Source organism: Mustelus asterias, chromosome 19 (assembly GCF_964213995.1).
Source record: "Mustelus asterias chromosome 19, sMusAst1.hap1.1, whole genome shotgun sequence".
NCBI lineage: Eukaryota > Metazoa > Chordata > Chondrichthyes > Carcharhiniformes > Triakidae > Mustelus > Mustelus asterias.
This window is the reverse complement of record NC_135819.1, coordinates 80203773-80224425: the sequence shown is the minus strand read 5'-3', so window position 1 is coordinate 80224425 and position 20653 is coordinate 80203773. Positions and strand designations below refer to the sequence as shown.

Genomic DNA, 20653 nt, shown 5'->3' with positions numbered 1-20653 from the left:
GAGGTCCCAATACAGAGCCCTGCGGAACACCACTAGTCACAGGCCTCCAGCCGGAAAAGACCCTTCCACTACCACCCTCTGTCTTCTGTGACCAAGTAAGAAGTTTAACAACACCAGGTTAAAGTCCAACAGATTTATTTGGTAGCAAAAGCCACACAAGCTTTCGGAGCCCCAAGCCCCTTCTTCAAACAGGGCATGCAGAGACACGAGGCCGTCCTCGTGTGTGCGGTCACGGGCATTCGGCCTGTGATATTCGGGTAAGCGTTCTCCAAGGCGGCCTTCACGACACACGACGGCACAGAGTCGCTGAGCAGAAACTGATAGCCAAGTTCCGCACACACGAGGACGGCCTCAACCGGGATATTGGGTTCATGGCACACTATTTGTAACCCCCCACAGAGTTTCACTGGCTGTCTTGTCTGGAGACAATACACATCTTTTTAGCCTGTCTTGATGCTCTCTCCACTCACATTGTTTTGTTTCTTAAAGACTTGATTAGTTGTAAGTATTCGCATTCCAACCATTATTCATGTAAATTAAGTCTGTGTCTTTATATGCTCTGTTTGTGAACAGAATTCCCACTCACCTGAAGAAGGGGCTTAGAGCTCCGAAAGCTTGTGTGGCTTTTGCTACCAAATAAACCTGTTGGACTTTAACCTGGTGTTGTTAAACTTCTTACTGTGTTTACCCCAGTCCAACGCCGGCATCTCCACTTCTGTGACCAAGCCAGTTCTCCACCCATCTAGCCACCTCCCCCTTTATCCCATGAAATCCAACCTTTTGCACCAACCTACCATGAGGGACTTTGTCAAACGCTTTACTAAAGTCCATATAAACGACATCCACGGCCCTTCCCACGTCAACCATTCTAGTCACTTCTTCAAAAAACTCCACCAGGTTAGTGAGGCATGATCTCCCTCTCACAAAACCATGCTGACTATCGTTAATGAGTTTATTCCTTTCTAAATGCGCATACATCCTATCTCTAAGAATTCTCTCCAACAACTTCCCTACCACTGACATCAAGCTCACCGGCCTATAATTACCCGGGTTATCCTTCCTACCCTTCTTAAATAACAGGACCACATTAGCTATCCTCTGGGACCTCACCTGTGTCCAGTGACAAGACAAAGATTTGCGTCAGACGCCCAGCGATTTCATCTCTCGTCTCCCTGATCATGTTTTGTTAATGAAAATGGGGAGGTATTAAACTAACTCGGCAAGAGTATAGGAATCAGGAGCTAATATTAGAGAGGAGTATCAAGGTGCACAGAATACTGGGAGGGCTAGAACCATGCAACAATAGAATCCCTACAGTGCAGAAGTAAGCCATTCGGCCCATCGAGTCTACACCAACTCTCCAAAAGAGCATTCCACTCAGGCCCACCCTGTGCCCTATCCCTGTAACACCACACATTCACCATGGTAATCCCCCTAACCTACACATTTTTGGACACTAAGGGGCAATTTACCATGGCCAATCCACCCAACCTGCACATCTCTGGACTGTGGGAGGAAACTATAGCACTCGGAGGAAACCCATGCAGACACAGGGAGAACGTGCAAACTCCACACTGACAGTCACCCAAGGCCGGAATTGAACCTGGCTCCCTGGCGCTGTGAGGCAGCAGTGCTGCCATTGATAGCATAGATAGAAAGCACTAGAATCTGGAATAGTAAGTTAATAGATAGGGTCAAAGTAAAGGAGAAAGTAACAGAGTCTAAATCAGAGTTACTCTGTATGTATGTGAATGTGCACAGTGTGACAAATAAGATTGGTGAGGTCAAGTGCTGATTGTCATGTGAAATAAGTTATGGTTATAATAGTGACCTGGCTCAAAGAAGGACAGGACTGAGTATCAAAATCCATGGATACAAGTGTTCAGGAAAAATAGAGAAGGAGTAAAAGGGGATGGGGTGATGGTAGTGATAAAGGAGAGCATTGCAGTGCTGCAGAAAGAGGATGTCCCAGAGGGTTCAAGGACAGAATCTATTTGGCTAAGAGTTCAGGAACAACAAATGTGCAAATACATTTCGGTCACCAGCTAGTGGAAAGGATGTAGAGGAACAAGTGTTCAGAGAGGTGCAAAAATTATAGAGTACCGATAATGGGGGACTTCAATTATCCAAGTGTAGACTGGAATAGTACAAAGGGCAGAGGAGAGCAAGAGTTCCCAGAATGTGTTCAGGAAAATTTTCAACAGCTGTATGTTTGCAGTCCATTGAGAAAGGAGGTGCGGTTTAACCTGGTTATTAAGAATGAGGTGGATCAATTGTAGCAGAATGGTTAGAGAACAATGATCTTTGTTTCACACGCAGGCTGACTATAGAAAAGGACAAAAAACAATCCAGAGTAGGAATAATTAACTGGGAAAAATCCAACTTCAATGGGGTAAGAATAGTTCTAGGCCGAATAAATTGGAGTCAAAGTTGGCAGGAAAAACGGTAACTAACAATGGGCTACCTACAAAAACAAGATGATCCAGGCACGGTCAACGTATATTCCTTTGACAGAGAAAGGTACAGCAACTAAATCCAGACCTCCCTGGATACCAAAGGAGATAGAAATTAAGATGAAGAATGCTTATGACCAGTGTCAGGGAGAAAACACAATTGAAAACCAAGCTGAATATAAAAGGTTCAGAGGAGAGTTGAAAAAGCAAGTAAGAGAAGCAAAGAAGGAGTAAAAACAGACTGGTAGCTCGCATAAAAAGGAATCCCAAAGTATTTTATAGGTACATAAATAGCAACAGGCCGGTGAAAGGGGATTCATTCATTCAATAGCTGAGGTATTAAACAAAAACTTTGCATTTTTACAAAGGGAATAGGTGCTACCCAGGCCATGGTAAAAAATGAGGTAATTTAGACACTAGTTATGCTTAAAATTTAAAAGGAAGAGGTATTGGCTAGATTATCTATACTTGTTGATAAGGCACCGAGACTGGATGAGATCCATCCAAGAAGATTGAGGGAATGAGTGGAAATTGCAGAGGCACTGGCCATAATTTCTCAGTCTTAGATTTAGGGGTGGTCCCACAGAATTAGACGATTGCAAACCTTACACCCTTGTTCAAAATGAGTGCAAAGATAAGCCCAGCAACTACAGGCCAGTCAGTTTAACTTTGGTGGTGAGGAAACTTCCAGAAGCAATAATTCAGAACAAAATTAATAGTCACATGAACAAATTGGGTTAATTAAGGAAAGCCAGCATGGATTTCTTAAGGGGAAATTGTGTTTAACTAACTTGCTGGAGTTTTTCAAGAGGTAGATGGGGGTAATGCTGCTGATGTGGTGTACATGGAATTCCAAAAAGCCTTTGACGCAGTGCTTGCTGCACAAGACTTGTGAGTGAAGTTATAGCTCATGGAACAAAAGGGATAGCAACGTGGATACAGAATTGGCTGAGTGACAGAAAACAGAGTAGTTGTCAATGGATGCTTTTCGTGCTGGAGGAAGATTTGTAGTGGACTTCTCCAGGGGTCAGTGTTGGGGCCCTTGCTTTTCCTGATGTACATTATTGACTTAGACCTTGGTGTACAGAACACAATTTTGAAGTTTGCATAAGATACAAAATTTGGGAAGCATTGTGAACTGTGAGGAGGATAGTGTTGAACTTCAAAATGACATAGGTAAGTTGGTGGAATAGGCAGACAGGTGGAATTTAATTCAGAGAAATGTGAAGAACATGGAGAGACGATATAAAGGGTACAACTCAAAAAGGGGTGCAGAAGCAGAGGGAGCTGGGTGTGCATAAAGCATTGAAGATGACAGGACAGGTTGAGAACAGTTAATAAAGCATATAGTCTCACAGGCTTTATTAATGGGGCATAGAGTACAGGAGCAAGGAAATTCTGCTAAACTTATACAATAACAGTTTTAACAACACCAGGTTAAAGTCCAACAGGTTTATTTGGTAGCAAATACCATTAGCTTTCAGAGCGCTGCTCCTTCGTCAGATGGAGTGGAAACCTGCTCTCCAACAGGGCACAGAGACACAAAATCAAGTTACAGAATACTGATTAGAATGCAAATCTCTACAGCCAACTAGTTCTTAAAGATACAGACAATGTGAGTGGAGGAGGGAGCATTAAGCACAGGTTAAAGAGAGGTGTATTGCCTCCTGTCCTGTCGGGGGAGTTCCAGGATTTTGACCCAGCGACAGTGAAGGAATGACATTAGTTTCAAGTCAGGATGGTGCATGGCTTGGAGGGGAATGTGCATGTGATGGTGTTCCCATACACCTGCTGCCCTTGTCTTTTGATGGGGTAGAGTTTGCAGGTTTGGAAGGTGCTGTTGAAGGAGCCTTGACAAATTACTGCAGTGCATCTTGTAGGTGGAACACACTGCTGCCACTGTGTGTTGGAGTGGATGTTGAAGTTGATAGATGGGGTACCAATCAAGTAGGGCTGCTTTGTCCCAGATGATGTTGAACTTCTTGAGTGTTGATGAAACTGCATTCATCTAGGCAAGCGGGAGTATTCCAGACGTGTGCCTTGTAGAATCATAGAATGCTACAGTGCAGAAGGCCATTTGGCCCATCAAGCCTGTACCGACCACAATCCCATCCAAGCCCTAGCCCCATAACCCCCTGCATTTACCCTAGCTAGTCCCCCTGACACTAAGGGGCAATTTAGCTTGGCCAATCCACCTAACCCGCACATCTTTGGACTGTGGGAGGAAACCGGAGCACCCGGAGGAAACCCACGCAGACACTGAGAGAACGTGCAAACTCCACGCAGACAGCGACCCAAGCCGGGAATCGAACCCAGGTCCCTGGTGCACTGAGGCAGCAGTGCTAACCACTGTGTGCCACCGTGCCGCCCAGATTGTAGATGGTGGGCGGGCTTTGGGGAGCCAGGAAATGAGTTACTTGCCTCAGGATTCCCAGCCTCTGGCTGGTTAAGTTTCTAGTTAATGGTAACTCCCAGGATGTTGATGGTGGGGATTCGGCTTTAAGCATAACGTAATACTATTATCCACTTTGCACCTTGGTTCCTGCAGTGCCCATCAGTCGCAGAAGGCCTCAAGCATACTGAAAACAGAAGATAGACGACCAGAGGGACTATATCCACAGGCTGTATATACACATTCAATCTCTGACACTGAGATTCATTTAAATTATCAAAAACTTGCAATAGAATTTCTCTCTCAGTCTCTCTACATGTATTAATTTAATTTCAATGCCACTGTCCCAGAGAGGGTCAGAGTGACTCCTGTTGGAGGTCCCCCAGCCTCTGGCTTTCCCAGTGAAGTATCCCCAGGGTGGAAGGTGAGTGTCCCCCTGGCGGAGGTCCCTGTGGTGAAGTGTCCCCCTGGCGGAGGTCCCTGTGGTGAAGTGTCCCCTTGGCGGAGGTCCCTGTGGTGAAGTGTCCCCCTGGCGGAGATCCCCTTGGCGGAGTGTCCCCGGCTCGGTGCCTCTCCCTCTGCCGGTGACTGTCCGCCGCTGGTGTGTCGGAACCTGAACCCGCGGCTCAGACAGGCCCCAGTGTCGGCCCCGGCTGAGGGCGGGAGAGGAGGCGCTGCTTTCTCACTGAATCCATTAATTTGGTGGTTGTTGCCCCCAGACTGGAGGAGGATCAATGGAATTCACCGAGAGGAAAAGGAGCAGGAAATCGCGGAGCTTCAAGAGAGTGAATGAAGGTGAGAGAGAGTGAGGGCCCGGGGTAACATTAAACCAGCAAACACCCTAACCAGCAAAACCATTAACCAGTAAAATCATTAACTACAAGTAACGTTTGAACCAGCAAAAGTCTTAACCAGTAAAATCTACAAACACCATTTGAACCAGCAAAAATCTTAAACAAAATACCAACCAACATAAACCCTTACGCAGCAAAATATGTTAACCAACAAAATCATGAACTGGCAGTAGCATTAACCAGCAAAGACCATTAACTGGCGATAACACCTTAAGCCTATGATATTTACTGGGGGGTCTGGATGAGGTGGGGTATGAAGGGAGGGTCCCTGTCACTTTATTCATTTATTAGTTTAAAATGGTGTTTGTTGCAGATAGAACTGATTTTCTCCAATTGTAATTGGGATTTGGTTTAATCTGACTTCATAAACCTTTTCAGCAGAGTTTATTTTTTTTAAACTGCATCTTGGCTGTGCTGATCTTCACTGCGCCAGTGGGGGCTTGATGGTGACTGTGTTGTTTGCTGAAGATTGAAATGTTGAACCCACAGTCAGCGGGATTTAAACTGTGAGAGTTCATCGCGCCCCAAAAGAGCATTAGTGCCAGCTTCTGGTTGCATCAAAATGGAAACACTATTCCTAATTAAAATTGTGATACAACTATTTACTTCTGCTAAACCTATATAAAACACTAGCTTGAGCCCAGCAGAAGTTTTCAGTCCAATTCCGAGCGTTAAGAAGGATGAAGGCATTAGAGAGGGTGCTGAAGAGATTTACGAGAACAGTTCCAGGGATGAGGGTTTACAGTCACATGGAGAGACTGGAGAAGCTGGGATTGTTCTCTGAGCAGAGAAGATTTGCTGAAAGAATGCTGGTTAGGTGCATTGGCCGTGCTAAATTCTCCCTCAGTGTTCTCCGAACAGGTGCCGGAATGTAGCGGGGTTAGGGGATTTTCACAGTAACTTCATTGCAGTGTTAATGTAAGCCTACTCGTGACAATAATAAATAACTAAACTAAAGATTAAGAGGAGATTTGGCAGAGGTGTTTAAAATCGTGGAACGTATATATAGAATAAATAGGGAAACAATTTCCAGTGGCTGAAGGGTCGATAGGCAGAGGATCCAAATTTAAGGTGTCTGGCAAAAGAACGAGAAGGATCCTTCCTCTGCACTGATTGGTTAGAGTGTAGAATCCACTGCCTGATGGGGCAGTGAAAGCAGATTCAATGGTCGCCTTCGAAAGGAAACTGGCTAAATACCTGAAGGAGGAAAAGTTGCAGAGAAGTGGGGAAAGAGCGAGAAGAGTCTTTGAAAGAGTTGAATGACTTCCTTCTGTGCGATATTATTCCATGATCCTAAATTTCAAAATGTTTATTAAATACTGTATGATACTGACGATTTTAATACTGTTACCCATTTTAATTAAATGCAAGGAAAAAATGGGAAATTAATGAAAAGCGCATTTTTAAATATTCCAATTTTTAGAATTCATAATCTGAGAAAATGTGTTTACTGTAAATGTTTCTAATAATCAAGCAAGACAAATAACATCAGAGTTTAATATATAAGCTGCTACAATGATGGGAGAAGTGGTGTTCTGAAGAGATGCACAATAGTGAACTTTCTGACTTTGCTGTTCCCTGATTTTACTCAATGTTTATTGCACTGTTGAATTGTTCTGTTGTCCAAATATCCTGTTAAGAAAATAGTGTTCTTGAGAAGTCAGTTTCTGTCAAAATCTGATTCCTATTACTTTCATGCTGTGGGAATATTTCTAACATATAATAATTGGTGATGGGCAGTTATGCAGAGATTGTAAATGTGTGCTAACCAAAGATATTTGTTGCAGATTATCAAGATGATAACCATTCCGACAGCAGCAGTGAAAACACAGGAAGAGCACATGATGCGCTGTTTGTCACAGGTATGTTTTTGTGTCACCGCTGCATGCGTTGTATAGTTACAACCAGCTGGAAAGATAGATGTTGATTCAAAACATTGTTAATGAGTCTAAAGAGAATGAAAGGCTGGGAAAATCATTTTCAATGCACTTCCCCATTTTGATAGAAAACAGTGGCCAAGACAAACATACTTTGAACAAAATTCCTGTCTCTAGCATTAGGAAAGTTTTTAGTGAATGTTTATTTTGTTTGTTTTTGAAGTACTTGGTTTAGAAGAAAATATTACACTTTTACTAGCATGGAGGTTTCCAAGGTATGTCTTCCTCCACGTGAGCACCTCCTATACCTTGGAAGCTGCTCTTTAGTAAATAACAAGTGCAATGGCTTCATAATAACTTAAGAATTGCCCGACTCTGAGGAACTGTGCTATAAGCCGTAGCTGTGTGGTTGGCACTGCTGCCTCACAGTAATTCCCGGCTTGGGTCACTATCTGTGCAGAGTCTGCACGTTCTCCCCGTGTCTGCATGGGTTTCCTCCGGGTGCTCCAGTTTCCTCCACCGTCTGAAAGACATGCTGGTTAGGTGCATTGACCCGAACAGGCGCTGGAGTGTGGCGACTAGGGGAATTTCACAGTAACTTCATTGCAGTGTTAATGTAAGCCTTACTTGTGACTAATAAATAAATTTTACTTTTACTTTTGTTGTTTCATGTTGTTGGAAACACTGGAACAGTCTTCGATGAGTTAGGTTGCCGCATATCTTGGCAATAAACTACTGCATGACGCCTCGCATTGGTGCTGTTACTGGAGTGAACACATTTTGATTTGCATTAAATTTCATTTGCCAAGTATCTGCTCTTTCTGCCAGTCTGTCTACCTTTCCCAAAGCTATTCTTGTCACTGTTCACATTTCCAAGGTTTTTTGTGTCATTTGTACGCATTGAAATAGTTCCCCCTACACCCAAGCCCCGGTTATTAATATATAATGAGTAGCAGTGGGCTGAATATATAAGTCTGGGGGACACCACTGTACACGTTAGTCCTGTCGGAAGAATAACTGTTCACTGCTTTCTGTTTCTTTGCCAATTTTCTATTTATGCAGTGTCCTTTAATCCCATGGGATTTAACTGTGTTAACATATCAATTATAAATATATGATCGGAGCAGGAGTAGGCCATTCAGCCCCCCCTCGAGCCTGCTCCACCATTTAATAAGAGCATAGCTGATCTGATAGTAACCTCAAATCTGCATCCTGCCAATTACACCGGGAGCACCAATAGAATCCCTACAGTACAGAAGGAGACCATTCAGCCCATCGAATCTGCACCCAATCCCATCCAGGCCCTATCCCCATGGTCCCATGCATTTACCCTGGCTAGTCCCCCTGACACTAAGGGGCAATTTAGCGTGGCCAATCCACCTAACCCGCATATCTTTGGACTGTGGGAGGAAACCGGGCCACCCAGAGGAAACCCATGCAGACACGGGGAGAATGTGCAAACTCCACACAGACAGTGACCCGAGGCCGGAATTGAACCCAGGTCCCTGGCATTGTGAGGCAGCAGTGCTAACCACCGTGCCGCCCGAAACTTAGAATAAAATCACAGACTTCAGATGGTTCCGATTGTCTTACAGTTTTCCCCTCCCTCCCCCCCCCACACACACACACACACACACACTCATTCTCCAAACCTCTGACTACCTTCCCCTCCCAAATCCCCCTCCACACTGACCACCCAAACCCCCACTGAGCACCTGACTGGTTGCCACTCCACAGAGTAAACCAGTTGTGTCTATAGTTTCACAAACTCTCCTGGAGTTGCAGTCTGCTCAACCCAACCACAATGAACATACCTGGTACTTTTCTTGAAACCTAATTGTAGCTTTAAATATAAATAGTCGTTAGATGTTGTTACAGTAAAGTTTCAACGAAGATTCTTCTAATAATAGTGTCAGTTAATGAGCACAGCTCTACTAATCCCTTTCAATACATAAGAAGAACTTCCTTGTAATTTGAAGGAACATTTATTTACAAATCCACACAATTGAAACCAACCAAACACGATTCAGTTTTCTACAGAAGTCAAGCCATACTGGAATTTAATAGGAGCAGTGACTATCTTTCATCTTTCGAACCAGATTTATAATTCAACCCAGAGGATGGCATGAATGTTCTCTTTATTTAGTCCAAAGATGTGCGGGTTAGGTTGATTGACCATGCTAAAATTAACCCTAGTGTCAGGGGGATTAGCAGGGTAAATATGAGCGGTTATGGGAATAGGGCCTGGGTGGGATTGCTGTCAGTGCAGAATTGATGGGCCAAATGGCCTCCTTTTGCATTGTAGGGATTCTATGATTGCCCCTCAGATTTATGAGGCAGGTTTTTTTACACAGAGGATGGTGGGTGCCTGGAACTCGCTGCCAGGGGAGGTAGTGGAAGCAAATACGATAGTGACTTTTAAGGGGCGTCTTGACAAATGTATGAATAGGGTGGGAATAGAGGGATATGGTCAGTCGGGCAGCATGGTCGGTGCAGGCTTCGAGGGCCACAGGGCCTGTTCTTGTATTCTCCATGTCTGAATTAGTTCCCAAATACAACTTTGATACCAGATGCTGCTCTGGTCAAACCAAAATGTTTCCACCGAGAATTCTACCCATCACAATGTCACCACCTGGAACTTTGTTTCTTGTAACAGAGATTCAGAGTTGACGATCATTTGCTTAGCCGGGCTTGATTGAGGATGAGCTACAACAATGGCCTTCTCTTACTCAGTGAGCACTGCAAACAAGTTCATGAAATGTTCCCCTTGTTGCATTGATTTCTCATTGCATCCTGCATATGATTAGAAAAGCAGTATTTTTTCCCAACCTTCACCAAATGCAAATAAAATAAAGGCACATTAATTGTTTAATTAACAAATTCTCTCCCTAAACTTCTCAAACTCTTTACTGCTCTCTCTTCTTTAAGACACTCCTTCAAACCTAATTCTCTGACCAAGCTTTTGGTCATTGACTCAAGATCTCTTTATGGGGACTTCAGTATGTTTTTTATTGACCTCGCTCTTGCTCTGTGCCTTGAGATGTTTCACGTTAACTGCATGATATAAATTTAAGTAATGGGGAACGGGCCAAAGCAGATAAGAGAAGTAAGGTTGGGGGGGACATCTGGGCAATAGTGACCATAATATATACACTTTAAGGTGGTGATAGAAAAGGTATGAAGAAAAGCAAGTTAATAGTTTGGAGAAAAGTTGATTTTGAGGGGCTGAAAATAGAACCTGGGCAAATCAGATGGGTAACTAAATTGACAAACAATGATATAGAACAACAGAACAACACTGCAAACATTTGAAACAGTGTTAAACAGAATTCAGGAAAAATATATTCTAAAAGGAAAGAACAAATTAAACACTAGTGGGACTCCATGAATAAATAAAGACAAAAGGCTGGGATTGGAAAGGAGTGCCGGATAAGAGGGAATACAAAGAGATTAGGGGCGAAGCGGAAACAAAAACAATTAGGAAGGTAAAGGAACTACAAAATTATATTATCAAGGAACATAAGATAGTTAAATATTTTACAGCCTCATCAATTTTACAGCCTCAACCAAAGGAAGGTTGTGATGGGAATTAGACCATCAGGAGATGAACAGGAAAGTAGTACAGGTAATGTTAGAGAGGTGGCTGAAAGATTAGATAGTAATTTTACTTAGGGATTTACCAGGGAGGTAGAACATTGAATGATGAGATGAGCCATGAGATGAATGCATTTTAAAATAAAAAAGGCATGTATTGAATAAACTCGACAAACTCAAAGAGGCTAAAACCCCTAGTCCAGATGGATTCTTTAAAAATATGAGGATGCAATTCAAGAAAGAGGCGTCTCTACTTGTATTTAATAATTGTTAGAAATGGGTTTTAGTGCCAGAGGACTGGCAGATAGGGAGCTGAGCATGTCTCGAGGCCGTCAACATGAGCATCATAATCCTTTGTTTCATGTCCCTCAGCCAAGTTTCTATCTATGCTATTACATTTTTTCTAATATCATAATGTTTGTAAAAGTCCTTCTATTAGACTTAATGAACACTTTCAGAAAATCCAGCATCTACTGCATTCCCTGTAATTATCCAATTTATTTTCCCAAAAGGGTCTCTTAAATTTGTCCACCACAGCTCACGTTTTTAAGTTATAAATATTCTGATGAAAGGTCATTGACCTGAAATGTTAACTCTGTTTCTCTGTCCACAGACGCTGCCTGACCTGCTGAGAGTTCCCAGTATTTTCTGTTTCATTTCAGATTTCCAGGATGTTTTGTTTTTGCCTTCAACTGTGCTGGCTGTTCTTGATTAACCTTTCTATAATCTTACCTTCAACTGATGGGTCAGTTGGTTTGCAGTTTCTCTTTCTATTTCCCTCTCAAACAGAAATGTCACTCTGACTCTCTCCAGACCCCTGCTGCAATTCATAAAATGGTGGTCAAGGTTTCTGCTAACTCCTCACTGGCTTCTTTCAGCAGCCTAGGATGGGTGCCATAACAGAATAGCTTTATTCTTCAACGCTTTGTGCACTATTCTTCATTACATTAATCTACAAATGACCCAAGCTTTCCTTTTGAATAACTCTTTATGTTGTTTGCTAGGTGATGTATGTGAGGGGCTGAAGAAGCAAGTGTCAGGAATGAGGCGCTTATTAAACAACAAAGTTAATAACATGAGGATCCATCCGCCATTGATGACTGGTCGAGAAAAACTGAAGGAGGAACCAGAGGCTTCAGATTTAACGTGGCTCCAACACAATGCAAACCAGTCCAGTGCCCGTCCTGATGAACCCCATTCATCCCAGAGTATGGTCTGGAAAGCTATGCCGGTTCAAACACAGAATTCCTGCGTTTCAGGAGGGTACAGTGACGAAGGCTCCAGATCATCTAAACTAGTCCTAGGTGCAAATTCTGAAAGACTCCAAGGCATGCCAGACAGCAACGGTACGTTAATTTGTTTTCTTTTTGGTGAAAACACGTTAATTTTAAAGAATCCAGTTTCTTTCAGAAAGGTTAAAAGTAACCGTACACCAAGTGTGTTTTGTGAGGTAACAAAACATTTGACTAATATGCATCCAAAAGATACACAGAGCAGCATATTTTTATTCATTCTCATCCACATGTTGCAAATAGGACCTAATCTCATATCTGTAGAGGTGTGAACTTTATGAAGGAGGAAAGAACACAAATTCTGCGGCTTCATCATGTCTTCTATTGCTGTCCTGCCCAGTAAGAGTAAATATACAGAGCATTTCAGGTATAAATGTATCTGCTCAATAAGAAACCTAATTTATACAGGCGTAGATATGTGGTTTTTCAGTGTCGGGAGTCAAGCAAATGCCACATTCTAACTAACAACATCGGGAGGTACTGTAATTTTTAAAATTCATTCCAGAGGTGTGGGTGTCAACGTTTGTTGCTCATCCCTTGTTGCCCTTGAGAAGGTGGTGGTGAGCTACCTTCTTGAACACCTGCAATCTAGGTGGTGTAGGCGCATCCACTGTGCTGTTAGGGAGGGAGTTCCACGATATTGACCCAGCGACAGTGTATAGGAACGATGATATATTTCCAAGTCAGGATGGTGGAAGTCTTGGGGGGGGAAACTTCCAGGTGGTGACGTTTCCTTGTCCTTCTAGATGGTAGCGATTGTGGGTTTGGAAAGTGCCCGTCTAAGGAGCTTTGGTGAGTTCCTGCACTGCATCTGAAGAAGCAGAGGGTCATTGAGCTGTTTATGGCACAGAAGGAGGTCATTCAGCCCAGCGAGTCAGTGCTGGCCTTTTTCTTTAACTGGGTCCTTTCATTTTATAGGTATGCTGAGTTTACCTGTGTAAAATTTAGAGAAAAGGCAAGTTTAATCCGGGAGCCTTTGAGCTCTAATGCAGTATCTTGTCTGGGAAGTCAGCTTCTCTGCTGTTTTGTCAGATGTATTTCTGGTATTTTCAAATATCTAGCATTCAGACTTTTAAATTTTTGGTGAGTCCAGAGCAAGTTTCAAAATGTCCCCGGGGACATGGAGCAAAGTCTTGGGATAAGGGACTGACCGGTTAGGGCTGAAATGGGGAGATATTTCTTCATTCAGAGGGCTGTGAATCGTTACCCCAGCGGACCCAGTGACTGCTCGCTCAATCATTGAATATGTTCAGGAAGGCAATTTATAAATTTTAATACATTCAGGGAATCAAGGAACCTGGAGACGATGCGAAAAAGTGGAGCAGCGGTCGAGGATCAGACATGATCTTGTTGAATGGCAAAGCAGACTCGATGGGCCTTATAGCCTACTTAACTCCTATTTATTTTATTCTTGTTCCAACAAAGTGATTAATGAACTTAATTTCCAAAATGGATTGTTTGGATAATGTTATTTAAAAAAAGATTAGATCCTTTTAGTTTCATTTTTATACTGTTTGAAATACCTGTTTTATACACTGGAAATTAAAGGTTTAAAAATTATAGAACAGTGTCCCTGTTAGCTTGGAATTCTAGGATAGTCAAATTGGCCTTCTACAATGAATCGTCAAGTCAGTCAAATGTTCCATGTCCCATTTATGCTGAAGGAGAGGCTATGGAATGTGTTGAGCACTTGCTGGACATTGGCATCCGCCTCTCTCAAAAGGCCACCGTTGATGAGGAGATCCACACTGGATCAGCTGCACCAGCCCGGCTTTCTTCAAGCTCACAGCACTGTGTTTTTGGCAATAAAGAGCTCCACCCACAAGCGAACAAAAGCTCCAGTGTACGGAGCGGTTGCCACCACACGCCCTCCTGAGCTGTGTATTGGTGACGCACAAAAGAGCTAAAGAAATGTCATCAGCAATGCTGCCACCACACCCTTCGGATCCAATGGGTGGACCATCAAGTAAACTTCTTGTCGAGGGGACACAAGTTAAAAGTGAGGGGTGGGAGGTTTAGGGGGGGATTTGAGGAAAAACATTTTTTCTCAGAGGGTGGTGATGGTCTGGAATGCGCTGCCTGGGAGGGTGGTGGAGGCGGGATGCCTCACATCCTTTAAAAAGTACCTGAATGAGTATTTGGCTCGCCATAACATTTAAGGCTATGGACCAAGTGCTGGCAGACAGGATTAGGTTGGCAGGTCAGGCATTTCTTGCGTCGGTGCAGATTCAATGGGCCAAAGGGCCTCTTCTGCACTCTATATTCTGTGACTCTTGAAGCCAGTTCCACGAAGGAAATATTCCTGCAAATTCAATTGCAGTGGACCAGGTCCAGATGACAAAGTGTCCCCCTCCACCAGGTCATGTTTTCTCAACTCTCAAATGGCTGGAATTCCAGGGAAGAACAGAGAAAACCCTATAAAGACAATCTGATGCTCTCCTTGAAGCATAGCAGCATTGACATTAATAACTGGAAGGAGCTTGTAACTATTTGTTCAAAATGGTGGCAACTTGTCCATCAAACTGCACCACGCTTTTGAGTCCAAACGCCTTAATAATGAGGCAGAGCAGCAGTCTTGATCCCACTATCCCAGTTGAGAATTATCCTGCGGAGTCACAGGAAAACCCATTCATAGAAGAATTCCTACAGTACAGAAGGGGGCTATTTGGCCCATCGAGTCTGCACCGACCACAATCCCACCCAGGCCCGATTCATGTAACCCCATATATTTACCCTGCTAATCCCCCTGACACTAGGGTTAATTTAGCATGGCCAATCAACCTAACTCGTACACCTTTGGAGTGAGAGGGGAAACCGGAGCACCCGGAGGAAACCCACGCAGACACATGGAGAAAGTGTAAACGCCACACTGTCTGTGACCCGAGGCTGGAATTGAACCCGGGTCCCTGGCGCTGTGAGGCAGCAGTGCTAACCACTGTGCCACTATGCCGACCCATACAGAAACTCGCAACCTGAGTAGACACCAACCTCCATTCGAGAGACAGCTGACAATCTAGACACTATAATCACGTGATGGGCAAGGTGGCAGGTGACAGCCTGAGGGTGTACATACCTCAACAACAATAACCTTTATTTACATAGCACCCTTAATGTAATCAAATGTCTCAGGGTGCTTCACTGATATATTTTAGGGCAGATGGTCAAAAGCTTGGTCAAAGAGGTAGGAATTAAGGAGTCTCTGACAGCGGAAACACGGCTGACTGGTGAAGCAATTAGAATTAGGGATGCAGAAAAGGGCAGAATTAGTGAACACAGCGATTTTGGAGCGTTGTGGGGCTGCGGGAGATTACAGAGATGGGGAAAGGCATGGCTCCGGAGGGATTTGAAAGCAAAGACGAGAATGTTAAAATTGAGGCACTGCTTTATTTTTCATTAGTAGGAGAGACTAGGATCCGGGGCACAGTAAAGGGAGACACTGTGGAACCGAGATGAGGAGGAATTTCTTCAGCCAGAGGGTGGTGAATCTGTGGAACTCTTTGCCGCAGAAGGCTGTGGAGGCCAGGTCATTGAGTGTCTTTAAGACAGAGATAGATAGGCTCTTGATTGGTAAGGGGATCAAAGGTTATGGTGAAAACGCGGGAGATTGGGGTTGAGAAACATAACAGCCATGATCGAATGGCAGAACAGACTCAATGGGCCGAATGGCCTAATTCTGCTCCTATATCTTATGATGTTTACGGGGAGTTGGTGAGCATGTTAGGTGCAAGTAAGAACTCTGAAAGCATGTTGTAAAATGCAGAACAATTGGCAAAGCAGCCATCACGTGCCTACCACTTGATGATCTAAACTTTTAAACTTTTTACTCCCTAAGTGTTAGCTGTTTCATCAATGATTCAGTGTTACTGCTCTTGCTAAACACTGAATTAATTTGGAACGTTGTTTTGTTTTACAGGAACAATGCCGTATTCTACTCTGGCCTCTAACTGTTGTATGTGTAGTTGTCAGCCAACATTACTGGCCATTCTGCAGGAGCTGCGAACTCTACGGGAGTTGATGCAAGGTCAGGCAGGTGAGGCCTGATTTTTATTGTACAGAATGATGTACATTTTGTTCCTGTTCATTGTTCTCATGGAAGGAAAGCAAGACATCGTGAGTCTTTAACAGTAGGAATTACATCAATAAACTCCTACAATGGTAACAGTTGAATCAGTAATGTGTCTGCCGCGTGTGAAGCTGAACATAACGGATTTAAATCTTTAGTTGCCCCCCCCCCTATTTACATTTCCCACCTGTTTCCCTCTCCCACCTCTCAAACTAAATCTTTCCATTGAGACATTCACCAAGTTCCAGTTTCCAGTAAAGCTGTATGTTTTTTGCAGGTAGGTGTGTCTGTGTGCCTCCACTTCTAAAATAGCTTTTAATAATCAGGATTATATTATCATCTGCCTCGTTATGAGATCCCAGATACACATTTGGATTCCTATTTTTATACACTGGTATCCCCCGTTGGAATAATAGCATGCTTTTGTTTCTGCATGGTTTTTATATTCTTCGAAATGCTGCCTCGATTTTTGTTTTAGCGCATTATTGAACATGCTCAGTATTTTTTAAAAAGAAATTGCTGCCTCGCTGCTCACCGCTTCCTTCCCCCGACTCTCCCAGTCACTATTTCTCCCTCCCCCGACCTTCTCTCTCACTCTTTCTCCTTCCCCCGACTCTCCCATTCACTATTTCTCCTTCCCCGGACCTTCTCTCTCACTCTTTCTCCTTTCCCTGACCCTCCCAGTCACTGTTTCTCCCTCCCCTGACCTCCCCTCTCACTCACCCAGAAATAGAGTGCCACGGCCATTTCCTTCACCAGTGACAAACCGAGACTGTGCAAGAACCGTCAAGATGTAAGGCAGTGTTGTATGCCAGTGATGGTACCTGCGAGCGTTGTAGAGTATGCTGCTTGACAGAGGAAAGATCAACAGTGGATTGGAGAGTGACACCGTCCACAGAGTAAAGAATGTAGTCCCTGGTCAGCGCACAGTCTAGGAAAGCAGCAAGCCTGTATGAAAGAGTCCGATGCAGAATTATATTTGGAACTGTGCATAGCTGAAGCCTCTAGTAGGAGTGTTATGTTAAATGCAGACCTCAAGATCCCACCATTGAATAATCGCTACATCGATTTACAAATGTCTAACTTGTGTGTATAATGGTTATTTAGAATATGGGTTGAGTAAATCGATTTTGAAGATTGTTTAAGAAAGTTAAAGGGGGAGGAATGTTGCGTATGTGGTGCCTGTCTCTATAAGACAACACAGCAAAGAGAGTCACCTGACTTGAGGGACCAATGCGAACTGAGAGAGAGTGATCACCCCAGAGGGTAGATTCTCTCTCAGGCAGCATCTTCTAGTAGCCATGCTGTAGGCATGTAAAGCTTATTTATTAGTCACAAGTAAGGCTTACATCAACACTGCAATGAAGTTATTGTGAAATTCCCCTAGTCGCCACACTCTGGCGCCTGTTCGGGTCAATGAGCCTAACAGTGCATCTTTCAGACTGTGGGAGGAAACCCACTTAGAAATGGGAGAACGTGCGAACTTCACACAGTCAGTGACCCCAGCCAGGAATCAAACCTGGGTCTCTGGCGCTGTGAGGCAGCAGTCCTAACCACTGTGCCACAATGTAAGGACTGGGCAGCTTAGAGTTGCAAACCTCCTGTACCAAGTCTCCTATCAATAAATACCTTTTGTTCCTAACAAAATCTGAAATCTCTTGTTGTCGCAACATAACAAAGTCACAATGTTCTGCAATTTGCCTAAGTCTTGCTACGTAGATTGCAGTGGTCTCCGCTGGGGCTCTCCCTGTGTAATTGAATTTAAGTTGTTGCAGAATCATGGAGGGATTTGGGTGGTAGTGCCCTTTTGCCAAATCCACGATCTCTGCAAATGAGCTTGCATTTGGGGATGTGAGGCTATGGATTAAATTATAGGTTTGGGTCTCACGTGCGCTTAATAATAATATCGCCGCCTTTTTCATAGAATCCCTACAGTACAGAAGGAGGCTATTCAGTCCTTCGAGTCTGCACTGACAACAGTCCCACCCAGCCCCTATCCCCGTAACCCCATGTATTTACCCTCCTAATCCCCTGACACTAAGGGGCAATTTAGCATGGCCAATGCACCTAATCCGCACATCTTTGGACTGTGGGAGGAAACCAGAGCACCCGGAGGAAACCCACGCAGACGCGGAGAGAACGTGCAAACTCCACACACACAGTGACCCAAGCAATGATGTGGAGTTGCTGGCATTGGACTGGGGTAGGCACAGTAAGTAGTCTCACAACACCAGGTTAAAGTCCAACAGGTTTATTTGGTAACACAAGCTTTCGGAGCGCTGCCCCTTCAACAGTCGTGCCTCCAGAATCTAACTGAGCAAAATCCCCTGCTCTGCTCGGGTGATCCCGTGTACTAGTTATCGATTGGACGAGTGGGTCACACAACCCTCCAGAAGATCACCTCTTAAAGGGGCTGACTACTACACAAATAAATAGTTTTTTTTCTACCAAAAATGAGAAGTATTTCTAACCATTGCAGACATGAGAATGTTAGATGGAGTTGCAATGAAACCATTTCTTTTCTTACAGCTCCTCAGGGCACTATGCAGACTCCATCGTCCCACATTCCTACCTTCCGTTCGAGTTTACTTCGGAACAAAATCATTAAAAAAAGACTGATCCACAGGATCAAGCCCGCTCCAGCTCAGCCAAATCCAAAAATTCACAATCAGAACATCAACCCACCACAGACCGAGAGGAACCACTCATCATCAACAAAGAAGCTGACCACCGAAATTAATCCAAGGCACACCCCACCAAACAGGGTGGAGGGTTATATTTCTGAACTGGATAGCCTACAGAACAGTGATCTCTTAGAGGTAAGTGCGCGTCTGTTATATTTGTTACAGTGCAGAAGCTCACTACCTGACGCAGTCTTTTTTCCAGGGTAGGGGAATTGAAAACTAGAAGGCATAGATAAAGTTTATTTATTGGTCACAAGTAAGGCTTAAATTTAACACTGCGATGAAGTTACTGTGAAATTCCCATAGGTTTAAGGTGAGAGGGAAAAGATTTCAAAGGGACCCGAGGGGCAACTTTTTCACACAGAGGGTGGTGCATGTATGGAATGAGCTGCCAGAGAAAATGGTTGAAGCAGGTACAATAGCAACATTTAAAAAGCATTTGGACATGGATGCCAAGCACGAGCAAGCTGGGAGGGTGGCATGGACCGGTTGGGCCAAAGGGCCTGTTTCTGTGCTGCATTGCTGTATGACTCTATGACATGGGAAACTGGGCGTTTAATTTCCCAAGGAGGAAATCATTGGTTGATCTATATCAACTCCGTTTTCCAGTAAGAGGAGGTTTACCTTTTACTGCTCCACATTGGTTTAGTGAGTTTACCCGATGAGTAACTCAAATAATCCAATTAATGTTTTTTGTTTGATCTCTGGTCTCTGCTGTGTTAGCTGATCTCAGCTGTGCTGTAGGGTTCTTATGGCCTCAGTGGGAGAATTAGTCCGGCTCCCTAGTTTGCTACCCCAGAGGTGCGGCGGCTCAGTCATTGAGCATGTTCAAAGGAGAGATGTCAGTGGCATCAAGGGAAACGGAGATAGTGCCGTGAGATGGTGTTGAGGTTGAAGATCAGCCATTATCTAGTTAATGGCAGAACAGGCTCGAGGGACTGAATGGCCTACTCCTCCTTTGTTCCTAACTCCTGATAACTCTCACTGACCCTTGTCGGAAATAAATGTGTGAAACTATGATGTTGTACCTGTGTAAGAGGGCCAGACAATTCTCCTGGCCACAGATCATGGCTGGTGGGTAATGGTACCAGGGGACAACTGACACATACCTGATCTAGGATGAGTCAGGAGATGAAAATGTCAAGCGATGGAAATTTTTATAAAGATCAATACTGCAGGGGTTTAACTTCCTTCAAGGGAAACTGGGTCAATATCTGGTTTTGAAAGGGTTGGAAGATTATTGAGAAAAATATAGTTGGTAGGTAGTTTGATATTCTGTACAGAAAGGGTGAGCTCAGGGTTGGTTAGTTGGCTGAACGTCTGGTTAGTGATGCAGAGCGATGCCAACAGCATGGGTTCAATTCCTGTACTGGCTGAAGTTATTCATGAAGGCGCCGTCTTCTCAACCTTACCCCTCGTCTGAGATGTGGTGACCCTCTCACCA

The 20653-nt window shown here is 43.9% G+C and overlaps 1 protein-coding gene across 5 annotated transcripts in view; it reads left to right on the top strand.

Annotated features, from left to right (window-relative positions):
- The window catches only part of bend7 (BEN domain containing 7), a 44167-nt gene that overhangs the window by 2510 nt on the left and 21004 nt on the right, over window positions 1-20653 (top strand). For 2 of the 5 annotated variants that reach the window (XM_078235972.1, XM_078235970.1), the window contains exons 2-6: window positions 5565-5640; window positions 7487-7561; window positions 12175-12516; window positions 16376-16492; window positions 19055-19344. In XM_078235972.1, the coding sequence (XP_078092098.1) occupies window positions 5580-5640; window positions 7487-7561; window positions 12175-12516; window positions 16376-16492; window positions 19055-19344 (885 nt within the window). In that variant the 5' untranslated portion in view covers window positions 5565-5579. Of the gene's footprint in view, window positions 1-77; window positions 96-5001; window positions 5641-7486; window positions 7562-12174; window positions 12517-16375; window positions 16493-19054; window positions 19345-20653 lie in introns of those variants that run through there. The other 3 variants (XM_078235973.1, XM_078235971.1, XM_078235974.1) reach the window with 3 other exon arrangements.